The sequence below is a fragment of the Urocitellus parryii genome, chromosome 11 (genome assembly GCF_045843805.1).
Source record: "Urocitellus parryii isolate mUroPar1 chromosome 11, mUroPar1.hap1, whole genome shotgun sequence".
Lineage (NCBI taxonomy): Eukaryota > Metazoa > Chordata > Mammalia > Rodentia > Sciuridae > Urocitellus > Urocitellus parryii.
The window spans coordinates 71415373-71431635 of record NC_135541.1 but is presented as its reverse complement, the minus strand read 5'-3'; the positions used below and the strand labels follow the sequence as shown (position 1 = coordinate 71431635).

The following is a 16263-nucleotide window of genomic DNA, read 5'->3' as shown; positions in this document are numbered from 1 at the left end:
ATTCTCATCTATAGCTCACATATTCTTAAAATCAAATGCTGACCTCTGAGATTTAAAATAAATCAGAACATTTTAATTACTTATTTTTAAAAAAGCAAGGAAAATATCTTTATGCACACCAAAAATATATTTGTGAAGGACTATATTTCATGATCTTCAGAACACTTTTTTTGTGACATTTTAGAAGAACAATTTTTCTCATCTACAACAAGTAACTAAGCCATCATAGTTAAAGAAATGACTTTTCCCCAAGCATGATGGTACACACCTGTAATCCCCAGTGACTGGGAAGGCTGAGGCAGGAGGTTCTGAAGTTTGAGGTCATTCCCAGCAATTTAGCAAAACCCTGTTTCAAAATTTAACAAATAAAAAAGACTGGGAATGTAGCTTAGTGGCAAAGTACCCCTGGGATCAATCCTCAGTGCCACCAAAAAGCAAACAAATAAACCCACTTTTCCAACATGAAAAAAAGTTTTAAAAATTAGTATTAGAGCCTCACAACTAGTGTCACTATGAATATCTCTACCTTCTTTTTTTTTTTTTTTTTTTGGTAAAGTTTGTTTTTTTTATATATATAATCCACTTTTATTTTATGTTTTTATAGATTACTTGTTACTAAATAGGTTCTTTTGCCCATTTTCACCTTTGATGATATAATTGGCCAGAGAGACTTACAACAAGTGCTAATGAATATATAACATAGTGCCAGGTGCTGAGTGGGTTTGTAAGCCACTAGAAAAGTCATTCCTGTGTTGTGGAAAGTGCTATGGGAGCACTTTCTGCTGTTATAGAAAGAAAAAAATAGCATTGTGAAAGCTTCCTGGTGTGCATTAAATTATTTGTCCTTTCACAGCGTCTGTGAAGTATCTTTTTTATATTATATTATGGCATGTTCAAGAAATCGCAAGCTTTTATAGTGATTAATTTAGCCCAAAAGAGTATAAGTAGAAAATTTGGTCTTATTAAGATTAAACTCTAAAGGATCAAATCATCTTCTATTTAAAGCAGATACCTTGATAATTTCCCTATATTGGGCTTTGTGGGGGATTGTGAAAAATATGTCTATGCCCTCAGAGAATTTAGGAATGTATTATTGGCAACACATATAGAACTATCATAATAAGAGAACTGTGCAAGATAGTGTACAATTAAATGGTATATTTCCTGCGAGTGGTGTTGGAAGGAGTTCAGGTTATTTTTGTCCAGGCCTCATTCGAAAGGGACTAGCAGTTAAGTAGAATTCCTTTTTTTCTTGCTGCTTTTACAGTTTGTTGTTATCAAATAGAGCCTCAAAATAAGAGAAAAATAGTACATAAAAACAGTTCATACTGGCATGTTTCTTGTCATTGTTTTTTAAAAGAGAGACAAGAAAGACTAACAGAACTTTTACATTCATTCAACAAAAGTTTGGTTTCTGGTACCAGGACTGTGATTGTCTCTGAAACTATAAAAATCCAGTATTCCAGCTGCATAAACATAATCATGACCTATACCATTACAGTAAGTTCTATAATATTCAGCTAGACTCCCAGACTGGAAGAATGAAAAGAGTTTTGTGAAGAGGGGGTGAAGTAGAATGTTCCAAGCAGAGAGCAAAGCAGCATGAGCACAAAGGGATAAAATTTGGGAATCAACAGCTTTGCATATCACCTCTCGGTATTTTGCCAAAAAGAAGAAAACTCTGCATACTGATATATGCTTATCTATGTTTACAGCAGCATAGTTCACAGTAGCCAAGTAATGGAACCAACTTAGATATCCATCAACATATGAATGGTTGAAGAAAATGTGACATATATTTTATTCAACCATGGGGCAGTTGCAGGAAAATGGATTGGACTGGAGATGATCATGTTAAATAAAATAAGCCAGACTCAGGAGGTCAAGTGCTGTACATTTTTTCTCTCAGGTGTAGGAAGCTAGAGAGAAAAATAGGGAAAGTGTGTGTGTGTGTGTGTGTGTGTGTGTGTGTGTGTGTGTGTTGGGGGGGTGATCTCATGAAAACAAGCGAGACCAGTAGAGGAAAGGAAGAGGACCAAAGGGAAGGAAAAATGAAATTGATCAGATTGTGTTATGTGCATGTATGAATATGTCACAATTCCTCTATTTTGTATAATTGTAATGTGCCAATAATTTTTTTTAAAATATAGGTTTCACAAAAATGCTATTTCATTTTAATATAGTCAACATTAATTAGTTTAATTAGTTTAATCTTAGTTTTGGATGCCAGAACAACATGGGTATTTTGTCATGATTAGACAAAACTCTCAGTGATGGACTATCTTTCTACCTCCACAAAAATCTTTTGAATATCTACTTTTCTTTGATTATATAATATTTTGAAAAATATTTTGTAAGTTACAAAAATACGATAAAATTAGTATATGCTCCCAAAAGAAGAAGAAATTTGGAGATCAAGAAGTGCCAGGAGATTCTCATATAGGTATTTGGAAACATGATGGTGTCAGAAAAGTGCAATTAGTGCTTGAATGGTTCCTAAAGAATTTAGGAAGTCATTGAAGGATTTTAAAAACTAAATGGTCTACTCAAACTTGTATTTTAGAAACCTATCCATGAGACAGTGAAAGATGCTCTTCTGAATTAAGAGTATATATCTTTATGTATTTATCTGCACAGTAATATAGCATATATTCAAGGTATTGAATTGTTCATATTGAGTAAACTTTCTAAGTAACTAAGACTAACCCTTTAAGGATTAACCTTGAGTTTTCCTAACCATTTTGATGATAGTTTTTCTGAAATGATCTTACTTTTGCTTTGAGAAGCAGTGAACTGAATATAATTTCATCATGTATATATTTTGAATAGCCTGGGTAAGTAATTGTTTTATTATGCCAGCAAGAATTAGGCTATTTGCCCACTATACTAAAAGGAAATTGGCTGATTATTCACTACTTCAGAACACTTTTTTTTCAGCTCATACTGAAGTTTATGCATTGTGCTAAGTACACAGAGAAAAAATGGATCACCCAGTTTAGAAGAAGCTTGTGCATATGCACGCACATAGACACCCAAGACTAATTGATAAGTTAATTGATAAGTGCCAATAGAAAGTTTTGTGAAACAGACTGGAAGTTTAGAGGAAACAAAAGGTACCTGGAGCCATATTATGACAAGCAAGGCTTTTAAGAAACACTTGAGTTTTTATTGTTGTTGAACACTTGGGTTTTTGTTGTTGTTGTTGTTGTTGTTGTGTGTTTGTTGTGGGGGGAGAGGGAGGGAGGGAGGGAAGGGAAGAATTGAACCCAGGGACTTGTGCAGGCTAAATACATAGTATACCACAAGCCCTGCATGTAGCATTAGAATGGATCCTGAAAGATAGCTGATAGAAATGGAAATTAGGGCCAGGGGTAGGAAAGGAACATGTGAAAGAGGAGCAACATGGGGCAAGGTGGAAAGTTTATTTTAAAAATACTAATAAGTAGATCAGGGAATTGAGTTGAATTGGTGAAGTGAGTCAGGTAGATGACATAGAGTGCTGGTCTAACATTGAAATTAGTTTTGCAGTGAGGCACTGTTGAACTTTCTAAAAAGAATTGGTATAATGCTTTTGAGACTGCTTTATAAAGTTGGTTGGGAAGAGGAGAAATTGTAGATGCAGTCATTTTAAGAGTCCTATACCAGGGCAATAGCAATAGAAATGTAAAGGGATATAGATGTACCACTAATGTTATAGAAGTAAAGTAAGCAGAACTTGGCAGATAGTTAGAGGTAAAAAAAAAAAAAAAAAAAAAAAATGAGAAAAAGGTTTTTATCTTATTCCAGGGAGAGTGGTTATATTAATACACTTACCGTCAAGTAGGAGGATAGGCTTCATTTACTTCTCTTGTTATCTAGTAATACATCACCCAGCTGTCCACTGTAATAAAGCAAATAGCTATACTTTATTGTATCAATAGGTTTGTTTTAAAAATACAGGTGTTATAGTTTAGATATGATGTGTGCCCCAAAAGCTCATGTGTTAAGACATCATAAGAAAGCTTAAGGTAAAATTACTGGGTTTTGAGAGCCATTACTGAGTTAGTAGTACATTAATTCACTTGAATGAATTAATTGGGTGGCATTTGTAGGCAGGTAAGTTGTAGCTATAGGAGGTGGGTTACTTGGGGTGGAAGATGCCTTTGAAGTATTATATTTTGCCCCTGGTGATTGAGAGCTCAGCTTGTTCTCTCTGCTTCCTGGTACTGTCCCTAAGTTGCTTTCCTCTTTCATGCCCTTCTTCTTTTATATTCTGCCTCATCTTAAGCCCAGAGAAATGGAATTGGCCATCTGTGGACTGAGACCTCTAAAATCATAGCCCAAATAAACTTTTCGTTCTCTACATTATTCTTGTCAAGTCTTTTGGTTAACAATGGTAAAAAAGCCGACTACGTAAGAGAGTTTTACACCATTGCCACATAAAACCCGTAGATTTCATGGTGTCTGTTTTTGCTGATCATTGGTTAGAAAATTTAGTGCTATTTGGCCACCCCCCCTTTTTTTTTTAATAAGCATCTTGTTTTTCCATAAGTCTTACCTTGTTCCCTAGCATTCCTATTGTTTTTGTTACTAATTTTGGGGGGTGTTGCCTTTAATGATTGGGATTTTTAAAATATGTCTTAAAAATGTTGTATCTCTTTTGTTGTATTATGCTGTGATTCTAGTCTGATACTAATACCTTGAATGTTCTTTATAATCTGGGTTAAGGTATAATTAGACCTTACAGTAACAAAACATGTTATTGGACAGAGCTAAATGTTAAATAATTTGCTTTAATTGAATTTATGAATATTATTTAATTATACACTGCCTTTCTCTTTTGGAGATTAGGCCAAGAGGGTGCTTTGTTGGAGATTGGTTATTGTGTCATGAGAGAAGAAAGATCTCCAGAAGTGGGTCCTTGGGAACTCCCAGAGGAAGGAAGGAACTTGACTCAGGACAAGTGGGATCTTTGACATACATGATGGAAAAGAATTTCAGCACATGTCAGTGGAGGCAAAGAGATTTATTTATTTAGAACAGCAAGGAATACTCATTCAAGGGAGATTGAAGTTCATCCCGAGAGATGTGTTTTGGGGGGTTCCCACTCTTCTTTTAAAGGAAACTCAATAAGGGATGGGTATGGTAAAGTATGCGGGGATGATATAGATCATTCTGGTGATCTCAGCATAATTTATGGTGGTCTCATCATTCTCAGGGGCTTTAGGCCTATGTGGTCTTCATTATCTGATGAATTAATAGTGCTAGAAAGTTCTCTCCTTACAAATTTCTCAAAATAAGGTATCTGTCTTAATCTTTTATTGGTGGGCTAGTTAACAGTGCACATGGTGGATTTATATATTTCCCAGAAATTTAGGGTGGATAGGCATGGGAAAGAGACTGACTTGGGGAGTGATAGGCCTGAAAAAGTATATGGAACTTAAGAATTAAATTTTTATTTTCTTGTTCGTCCTTTATCCAGTTTAAGTTGAGTATAATTATATGAAAAAAAAAAAGAAAATTTTAAGTATTTTTTTTTCTTATGGTTACCACAGAGAAGCTATTCTGTATAGCAAAAGCTGACCAGTAAACCATATTGTATTATTATGTACTATAGTATTAGCTTTTTTTTTTTTTTTTTTTTTTTTTGGCTAACTGGTGAAACTAGTCTCTTCTAATTTCTCTATTTATAAATCATATTTATGTCTAGCTTTTCCCTTTACATGTTGAGAATACTTACTTAAAATATTATATTACAGATTATCCTTTCTTCTTTGAAATAGCAGGGGCTTTAAAAAGTTTTTTTTTCCTCTTACACAGACTCAAGTTTAAATAAAAGGGAACCTCCATTACTTGAACACTTTCTCTGAATCAAGTTTATAAGGCTGTTGCTACCCTTAGTATAACCTCCTTTTTTGTAGGAAAATCTCAATTATCTCCTTCTTCTGAACTAATAGCCACAAACCTACTCCTTAAAGCAAAGGAAACTTGCTTTCTAGATGGTTTGTGTATCATTCTTTTCCAGATGAAATGTTAAAACATTTTAGGCTGTAGTTAACTTTGCCACCTATTGTTTTGTGATTCTGAGTAAATTACTCATTTTTTGTCACTGGGAAAGGAAACTCTGCTACTGGGGGGAAAAAGTTTCGATTGAAAATATCAAGGGAAAATATTATGGTTTGAATCTGGAATGCCCACCAAAAACTCTAGTGTTGAAGAGTTCCTGATGCGGTTATGTCTAGGATTGAGGCTTTTGAGAAGCCATTGTATTGGACTATAAACTCATTTGATGGATTAATAATTTGACTGAGTGTCACTGGGATTGTGTCCTTGGGGATGATATCTTGTCCTTGGCCCCTTCCTTGTGTGCCTACTGTCTCTCATTCTGCCTCTCTCCTGCTGTTAGCTGAACAGCCACCTTCTGCCGTCCTCTTTCACCATGATGTTCCACCTCATCAGAGCAATGGAGGTGGCCAACTAGGAACTGAAATCTCTAGAAATCAGAAGCCAAAATAAATCTGTCCTCCTATTAAGTAGTTGTTCTCAGGAATTTTGGTCATAGTGACAAAAAGCTGACTAATGCAGAAAATGATGGTGCAGTTAAATACTTATGAGATTACTAATTATATATCTTTATGCTTTAATTCCTGAGAGGAACATTTCTTTCCTTAACTTAAACTGCTTATCTTGGGAATAATGATTGGCTTGATTATGTTGGTATAGCTGTGAGCAAAGAATTTGTGTTGTGGTAGGAGTAGGGGAGTCCTTTCTAGTTTTAATGTGCTATAGGGAGTGGGGATTTAATAGTTTTTCTTTAATAGCGACCCCCCTTTTTTTTTTTAATGGCCAAGAGTTTAATTAAAAGTTGGAACTGTGTGTATCTTTTCTCTTTAGAGTATTAGCTACTTAGGACCCAGGACTAACTACAAAATTTGCAGGATCCAGTGGAAAATGAAAGTGTAATGCCCTTTGTTTAAAATTATTAAGAATTCCAAAACTGCAGTAGCAGAGCATCATAGGCCTCAAACCCATGAAGCTAGTCTTGTGGATACTTTGCACAGATAAAAATATGTAAGTTTAGAAAAAAATTTAGCTTTTCAACAAATGACTTCCCCTTTTCTCTCATCCCTATTTTATACAAGCTAACACTTTTTTTTAAATAACAAAACGAAAAAACCCTGATTGTTTTAATTGAGGCTGAAGAAAAGAAAATGCTATTAGCCAAGAGTTTTTTATATGATTGGAGCTTATGAACCTTGAAGGATTAGTGATAGCAAAGTGAATCAATTTTATTTATCTGTCTTACACTGCACCGTTTGAGACATGTGCTTCCTCTTCCCACCTCACCACTGCTACTACCACCTTCATCACTAGCTCTTTAATGGTGGTAGAATGGTGGTTTGCCTGTTCATGTTATTTTTATACCTACTATCTCCCTGAATGAACTTATACCTGCCATTTCTTGCTCAACTTGTACAACCTAACTTAATGGGGGGGAGGGGGAAATCCCTCTAGTAACATTCCTCTTGTTGGGGATATGTATAACCTATCCATTATGTTAAGTTTTACTCTACACCAGTGCTATGTTTTAAAAGTGCCCTGTAAATGAAAGAGTGTGGGTTTGTTATTAAAAGAAGTGGGTTCCTGATAAAAAGGATGATTTTGCCCAGCTTTCATTGTCTCCATGTATTTGTTTGTTCTTCTGCCATGTTATGACCCAGCACAAATGGCCTCACCAAGTATTGGTGCCCATGCTCTTGGACTTCCCACCCTCCAGAATTCTGAGCCAAAGGAACTTCGGTTTGTAATTTACTGTGTGTGTGTGTGTGTGTGTGTGTGTGTGATGTAGAATTGTTGCTATAACCAATATAACCTGAAAATGTGAAAACAGCTTTGGAACTGGGTAATGAGTGGATGCTGAAAGAATTCAGAGAACAAGCTGCTAAAGGCTCATATTGCTGTGAATGGAGCATTAAGGGTGATTCTGGTGAGGGTTTAGAAGAGAGTATTGGGAAAGTCTGAATTTTAAGATTTTTTTTTTAGTGTTTGTGACCCAGAATATTGGTAGGAATGTGTATAATAAAGGCTATTCTGATGAAGTTTCAAACAGAAATGAGGAAAAATATATTGGATACTGAGGTACAAGTCACTCTTGTTATACAGTTGTGAAGAACTTGATAGAATTGTCTGTATGTCCTAGAACTTTGTAGAATACAGAACTTTAGAGTAATGAACTAGGATATCTGGTAGAGAAAATTTCTCAATCGCATATCATTCGGCCTTCTTTGTGACTACTTTTAACTGCTGTGAGTTACAAGAGAAACTGAAAGGTGGAATTAAAAGAGGTGCAGAAGGAGCTGGGATTTTAAATTAGTAGTAGAGTGCTTGCCTGGCTTGTGTAAGGCACTGGTTTCGATTTTTAGTATCACATATAAATAAATAAATAAATAATAAAGGTCCATCAACAATTCCAAGAAAGTTTAAAAAAAAAAAAGAAGCAGCAGCAGAATGGAAACACTGAAAAATTTTCAGCATGATCATGTAAAATATGTTGAAGAGACAATACTAACGGTGTTAAAAAGATTATCTTAGATAAAAGGAAGCCTTGTGCCAAGACAATAGGATTACGCTCCCTGCCTTCTTATGTGGGGCAGTGTTGATTAAGTGGCCTCAGATAAAAGTGATAAGCCTTGGCTTTGTCCATGTGGTGTTAAGTTTGCCAGTGCATGGAGCATGTAAGAGCTGTGGGGGCATGGTACTCCCACCTAGATTTCAAAGAATGCTATGGACTACCTGGGTGCCCATGCAGAGAGATTAGGGGCTGAACTGCTACAGAAAGTCCACACTAGGCCACAGTAGAGCTGTGAGAGTTGGCACTTTTCAAGATGTCCAAACCTTCTAGGAAGTAGCACATGGAGAAAAGTTAAAATGAAGCTTTAAAGTTTAATATTGGGTCTAATGCCCCTTCTTGCCTATTTCTCCCTTTTGGAATGAGAATGCCTATCATATTGTATTTTGGAAGTAGATAACTTGTTTTGACTTCACAGGCTTACTACTGGAAGAAATTTGCCTCAGAATGAATCATGCCTTGAGTCTCACCATGCCTGATTTAGAGGAGACTCTGGACTTTGAACTCTTGAGTTGACACTGAAACTTTTGAAGACTTTTGGAATAGCATGGATGTATTTTGTATGTGAGTTTTCAGGGGGTATAGTACAGAATGCCATGGTTTGAATGTCCCCTCCAAAACTAATATTGAAATTTTGTTGCCATTGCATTAGTATTGAGAGGTGTAGGGCGTTTAAGAGGTGAACAGGCCATTAGGGCTCCACCCTTATGAATTAATTAATGTAATAATTGTGGGAGTTGGATATTTATCACAGGAGTGGATTCCTGATAAAAGGATGAATTTGCCCAATTTCCTGTTTTGAGTGTGCTCACTCCCTTCTACCATGTTGTGTGACTCAGTAGGAAGGCCTTCATAGTTGGTGGTGCTATGCTCTTGGACTTCCCTGCCTCCAGAACTGTGAGCCAAATATATTTATACATTATTTCTGATTTATCCAGTCTGTGATACGCTGATAAAACAGCAGGTAATGGACTAAGATATCTGGAATGCCAACAATCAGGGAAGAAACAGATGAAAGGACTTTTAAATGATTGGGTATGGGGGAGGATAATTGCAAATACAAATATTTTGGTGGTAAATGTTAATTTAATTTTGTGGTATGCTTCTGTATCACAGAAGCTTCAGGTATTTTATGAATTATTATTCTCTGAAGTAATTTCTGCAGTGAAGAAAAAAGATAATGAAATTCATTGAAGCAGAAGCAGTTATTGTATATAATGAACAGAAAGGTGGAAAGGGGCATAAGATTTTATGTAACAGTGTTAGAGCCAAAAGTAACTTCTTTTTCTTTTATGTACAAAACTAAACAGTTGTTCAGAAAACAGACTTGAATTTGTTTGTGTTATATTATCTCTTTGTATGCTTTTCACTGATCTAGTTTAATGTTTTGGACATTTTGTTCCCGTTTCATAGCATAGCAATATGGCGTTCTTTTTGAGGATGCATTGTCTGTTGTATTTCACTTTCATATTTCAAAACAGCTATTTTACTGAAAGGTATATTGTAAAACTGTTTGTATATGGCCTTACACTCAATTCGTTCTTCCCACAAGTAACTATTCCCGTACCAGTTTAGATATTTCATAAAATCAGATAATTTCAAAGATTGTTTACAGTCTTCTGGCTGAAATTGCCCACCTCAGAAAGGTATAAGTGACTGGATTTGTTCCTTTCTAAAGAAGCAGTTTTACTCACAGAGAAGAGAACTTAAGAATTTCTATAACTAATCTGGTAATTTTGCATGTGGAAATATAGATACAGATTGGAAATTGAAAAGGTGTGTGGGAGTTTTTTCTTCTTTAACGCTAATAAGTGCAAATAAAAACCTACAACAAAGAAAGTCTTAGTGTAACAGAGTTGCCTATTTGGCAGATACTCATATATAACAACTTTGTTATACCTTTGGCTGTTGATCACAAGTATTGATGAGCTTTATTATGTCAAAATCAAATGTGTTATACTAAAGTTGAATGCATTCTATATTTAATGTAGTGAAACCTGATACAGTGCAGAATAAAACTGTTTTTCCCTCTAGATGCAATAAAATCTGTTAAATGACAACATTTGGATAATAGGCATGTTTGCATGTCACCTTTTTCAGATAGGGAAGCTTTTTCTGTAAATCATCTTTTATTTAGAAGATACCATATAAATGTCCCCTTTGTATATATGTCAGTTACTCAGTGTTTTACAGGAATAGGGTTGGTATTAGGAAAAAAAAATCCTTACCTATTAAATGTAATGTTTTACCAACTTAAAAAAATTTCAAGGGCTAAGAAGTTTTTGAGTAATAATGAAGATATTAAGACACTGAGGCATTTGGATTTAATTATCAGAGGTCTCAAGTTTTTAATACCTTAATCTTATAGTTATATTTCAAAGAATTTTTAAAAATATTTTTTAGGTGTTGATGAACCTTTATTTTATTCATTTCTTTATATGCAGTGCTGAGAATCAAACCTAGTGCCTCACACGTGCTAGGCAAGCAGTCTACAACTGACCCACAACCCCAGCCCTCGAAAGAATTTTTAATGTATGAGGTTGTCTAACTTACTTGGAGCCCTAGCTACCAGAAATTATCAGTCTCGTGCTGGTGGAGTTGTCCTACTTTCCAAAGTCATAATACCTTCAAATTTTAATTACTGTAAAAGCCATGATATTCACATTTAAAATTTATATCTGATCATTTATCAAACTGCCTAAACATACATATAGCATCAAAAGTCAGAAAATACCGTTTTTTTTTTCTGTTAAAGAAAAAGTGTAAGCTATTTCATCATCCTGGTAAAGCATGTTCCATGTTTAAAGTATCACAGTATCTAAAAGTAACTTATTACATGTTTTGTAATTCATAAACCATTCTTTAGCATACGTTCTTACCCTCTCTCAATTTGTTTTATGCCCCTCACATTAATATTCTGTGAACATAGTTTTTAAGTATTGTTATAATGTATTCTGTTTGCATCCTGGAGTAATTTATTTACATTTTTCAGAAAGTTTGAGTAGAGTGTGGCATTTTGACAACCAGCAAGTTCATCAAAGTGATATTCTGCCAGTAGTCTCATGATAAACGAAATGCTTACTCTGTTCCGCATAACAGAGGCAGGGGTTGTGTATAGTTTACATTACAAGTGGAAAGAGTAGCTAACATCTACTATCTTACCTTTTGAGTTCCCTGAACTCTCATTTCCAGTGTGTGAATCATTTAAAATTCACTTAAATTCAAATTGCTCACCACAACAATTAGGAACAAGCAGCTGCTGTTAACAAAATATGTGGTACTGTAGTCTTCATGTTAGTTATGAAGAACCTAGTTTCTACACATAAGCTTGGCTAGCCAGTGATCTATATCTAAGAATGTGTGATATTTAAAGAAAAGATGCCAAGGTATTGCTTAGGAATATTACCTGTATTACATAGGGCTAGAACAGATTTCCATTCAGGGGCTGTCTAAATGTCAGTTTAATTACTGAGTTTTGCTTTATTTCTATTCTAGACTTATTTGTAGAGTTCCTGTTATGTGCCAAGCTCTTGACTGAAATAACGAATGAAAACCTTAGAAGATTTTTCTGTCCCAGATTTTGGTTGTTTACCTTTGAATTAGCCATTCTTTAAAACTTTACTTCCAGTCGTTCTTATTACTTATAGACTCTTGTTGTAAGAATGAAACAGAAAAAGACTGTGTGTCTTAGATTTGTTTTTACTTTTAAACAGGCAGGTGACAGGATGCCAAAATCAGCGGCTTGAATGAAATTTAGGCTTCTTATATGGTTTTTAATTTTCTGTGGCATTTCTGTTGGCATTGCCACTTGATTATTATAAGGAACTATGTTTACTGGTTTTGTGTTAGTAGCATCTGTTCTTTTGGAATCCGGACTTTGAAAAACCCATTTCACAGAATCATTGAATAGCCAGTTCCTGTTCTCTCTTACTTGGAATTTTTTCAGGGGATTTCAGGTGGCAGAATAAGAAGAAAAGCCATTTTGAGTGACTCTTCTGTTACATTTGTATCCCTTCCCCTTGGATTCCTAGAGATAAACTCTTTACCTTCTCTTCCTGCTAATTGACAGCAGCACCCTGGAATTACTATCATCCCTTTGTCCAAAGAAATGGTGTAGCTGAATTCAAAGACTTATAAAATGTTATGTCCTATTTCAGCTTATAAAAATACCTTTTTTCTTTATTAAGCCAAAATGTTTTGAATAAATAACAGGAAAAGTCAAGTAATGGAAAGATTTCAAGAACACTTAGCACTAAAATTTTGGTCTAAATATAAAATCCTTTTTTCCCTTTTTAATCACATTTTTAAAATAAAATATTGTAGAAAGTATAAAGTGGAAAAAATGTAAAGAATAGTTAACATCAAACATTGCATTCAGTTGTAAATTTATATAATACAGATTTATATTTATTTTCTAGTAAAATAAAACTTACATGTTTGCATGATTTTACACTTACTACAGATTGAATTTAAAAATGAAAGTTGAGCTTTTTTTTGCCTTTGAATTGCCATGAAAATTGATTTTTATTACATTATTTATGTTCCCTTGCTCAGTTTTTTACAGCATGTGAGACCTACTTAAATGGAGCAGATTGTAATCAAATGCAAACAATTTAATGATCTTATATAAAACGTTAAAATTTTCCTGGAGTTAAGAAAAATTTAACCAGATGTTATGATTACATTTGATCACGAGAATTTTATGGTAATTATTGACCAACTTCGTAGTTTCCAGTTATTATATTTTATCAGTTCTAATTTGGAATGGTAAAGTATTATTTGAAAAAAGGAATACAAGACAAATATATGTAGATAGCATTACTGCTGTTAGAGATTCAGCTACAAGTTAGTGCATGCCTCGGAAAATAAATACAAACTTTTTCTAACTTGATTTTGGTGGTCTGACCTCTCTAAAAATATGTATGTATATTTCATAATAAATAAGGAATTTAAGTCTTTCTCTTCCCTTTTTTAGCCTTAGATTGTAAACAAAAGAAATCAAGGTCAAGATCTGGAAGCAAAAAGAAAATGTTAACGTTACCTCATGGTGCTGACGAGGTTTACATTCTCCGATGCAGGTATATACTTATATTGCCATATCTACTCTGTTTCTTCAGCTGTTTTATTTGGGATTTTTAATTGGTGTTAAGGTACATTCAACAATCAAGTTATAAGTGAACTTCTAAATCATTTTATACTTAGCCAAGAGCCTCCATTATACTGTGATTTGTAAAAGTGACTTTTTAATTGTTGTGGTTTTTAAATTTGGTTTGTTTAGTTTGGTTCAGTTTCAGTTTTTACTGTCATAAGTTCCTGATTATTAGGAACACATTTTACTTTCCCCTCATACAATACCTCCTTTCATATACTCACATAAGAAAGAATTCTGAATTGAGGATGGGTCTTCAGAGAATGGCACATTTTGGAGTGATAATTGTAAATTACTTAAGATTTGTATTTTTTTAACTTATTATAACTCTTAATAAAAACATAGGAATTAGGAGTTTCAGTATCATTAAATCATCTCAACTTCATTTAGATATTATCAGGGTGCTATATGTAGTATATAGTAAGGTTTGTTCCTTAAATGTTTTATGGATTTTATGTAAGTTGACTTTAAATAAAAGGAATTGGTTAACAGAACTTTTATCAACTTCTATAGGTTTTGTGGCCTAGTCTTTCGAGGACCATTGTCTGTTCAAGAAGACTGGATTAAGCACTTACAACGACACATTGTAAACGCTAATCTTCCACGGACTGGAGCTGGCATGGTGGAAGTCACGTCACTACTTAAAAAGCCTGCTTCCATTACAGAAACTTCATTTTCTTTACTAATGGCAGAAGCAGCTTCATAGAACCAGGAAACCTTTTAAATAGCAAATTTGAATTGGATGTAAATTTTAAATTCTTTTTTTTTTTTTTTTTTGTAAACCACAATAAATTATCCGTTTATAAATACTAAAGCAGGAAAATGGGGAAAGTGAATTTACAGTGACATCAGAGCAAATTGAACACTTAAAAACAGTAAGTAGTCTATATATTTTATATAGAGTGGAAGATGTGTTTTTAAGATTTACTAAGTTTTGTTGGTTAACTATGTTCACTCAATAAAAGACCTTACATGTAAGCAGCCATTTATAAATGTTGCACATGGATACATATAGACAGACTTATTGGAAAATTATGTTTTCTGCAGTGTTACCAGAATCAAGGCTCTGTTTATTCCCCACAAGACTTGCATAGAAATATAAGATATTATATTTTGTTTGTATGTATTTAGTGTTTTGTATAATACCAGGAACTTGCTAACTAAATTTACTCAACTTAGGGCATTAAATATCATGTACTTCATAGTTTGAGACTGTTCACTCAAATAGGGCAGAGTACTATTCTATCTAGATGTGTAAGTGTTTTTTTAAAATCACATGGAACGGTTTTTTTTATACTAAAAAGTGGAGGGAGATTTGTTTAAACAAGTATTTCTAAAAGAAATATGTACATAGTCCTGGAAATTATTTGTGGTAAGGAAATATTCTTTACTCCAGTTGCATTTCTCAGACAATAAAGTGGTGCATCCATGCTACCTCCTACTTTGTCAACAAAGATGCTATTTACCCTTTACATTTTTGTATCATAATAGATTTTAAAAATCTAATGTTCTTTATTGCAAGACATCCTTTTGTTAACAGATTTGTTTCTTTTTAGTGTTCTACCTAAAATTTGACATGCTTACAGGACAGGTTTGCCTCTTACTTTATTTAACATTGTAGAAATGTAATAAACGATGCTCACTACACAATTTAGAATAGGCTTTCTCATTTATATTATCTTCCAAATTTGATCAGTTAGCAAAACTTAATACACCAATTAAAATATTTCTACATATGATGAGAATGTTTACAATTTAAATTTTAGAACTTGTTTTGGATGTGATTATATGTATGAAAATTGTGTAACACTATGCTCATGCTAAGAACCGACATAACGGAATTACTGAAATAAATGTGCTGTGAGGAATGGAAAATATGGTGCAGGTGTCTTGGTCATGATAAATTGTGATTATTCTTTTCAACTATTTCCAAAAACAAGTTAGTTCTTTTAATTTGAAATTAGATTCCTTTACAAATAACAGTTTTTGTATGCAGGCACCATTTCATTTAATTTCATGTAGTTTGGCTAATATTATAGTTGAACCGAGGATATGCATTGATACTTTTCTTTATGTGTAAATAAAGTTAAAAACAGTTAAAATAAGGAGTATTTTGGTAGAGTGTATACATACCTCACTGCCAGTGAAATTGCTTTCCTATGGTATATCTCCTTACCAGAAAAATCTCTAAATAAAAAAAGACTTAAAGAAAATTATAATGTCTATAATGTGAAGCATTTCTTATTTAATTTCTTATTGGTGAAAATAGTACACTTGAGGTTGTGTTTCCCTGATTTAAATTATTTATGTGTATTGGGTTACTTTGTTCACAGAATATAGTTTTGCTAGAAACATTGCATAGATTAACATATGAGGAAGATAATTTTCTCCCTTTAATGATAAATTAAACCTTTTAAACTAGGAACATGTTATAGGTGAACTTAGAATATTGGGTTGGTTGGCTGGATTGTCCCACCAAGGGTCTCCTGATCTCTAGGGTCCTAGA

General features: G+C 33.8%; 1 protein-coding gene across 3 annotated transcripts in view; it reads left to right on the top strand.

The window, feature by feature from the left end:
* Window positions 1–15919, top strand: part of Znf644 (zinc finger protein 644) — a 105716-nt gene extending 89797 nt beyond the window's left edge. For all 3 annotated transcript variants that reach the window (XM_077791388.1, XM_026409975.2, XM_077791387.1), the window contains 2 exons: window positions 13584–13686; window positions 14271–15919. In XM_077791388.1, the coding sequence (XP_077647514.1) occupies window positions 13584–13686; window positions 14271–14463 (296 nt within the window). In that variant the 3' untranslated portion in view covers window positions 14464–15919. The remainder of the gene's footprint in view (window positions 1–13583; window positions 13687–14270) is intronic.
* Window positions 15920–16263: the final 344 nt, after the last annotated feature.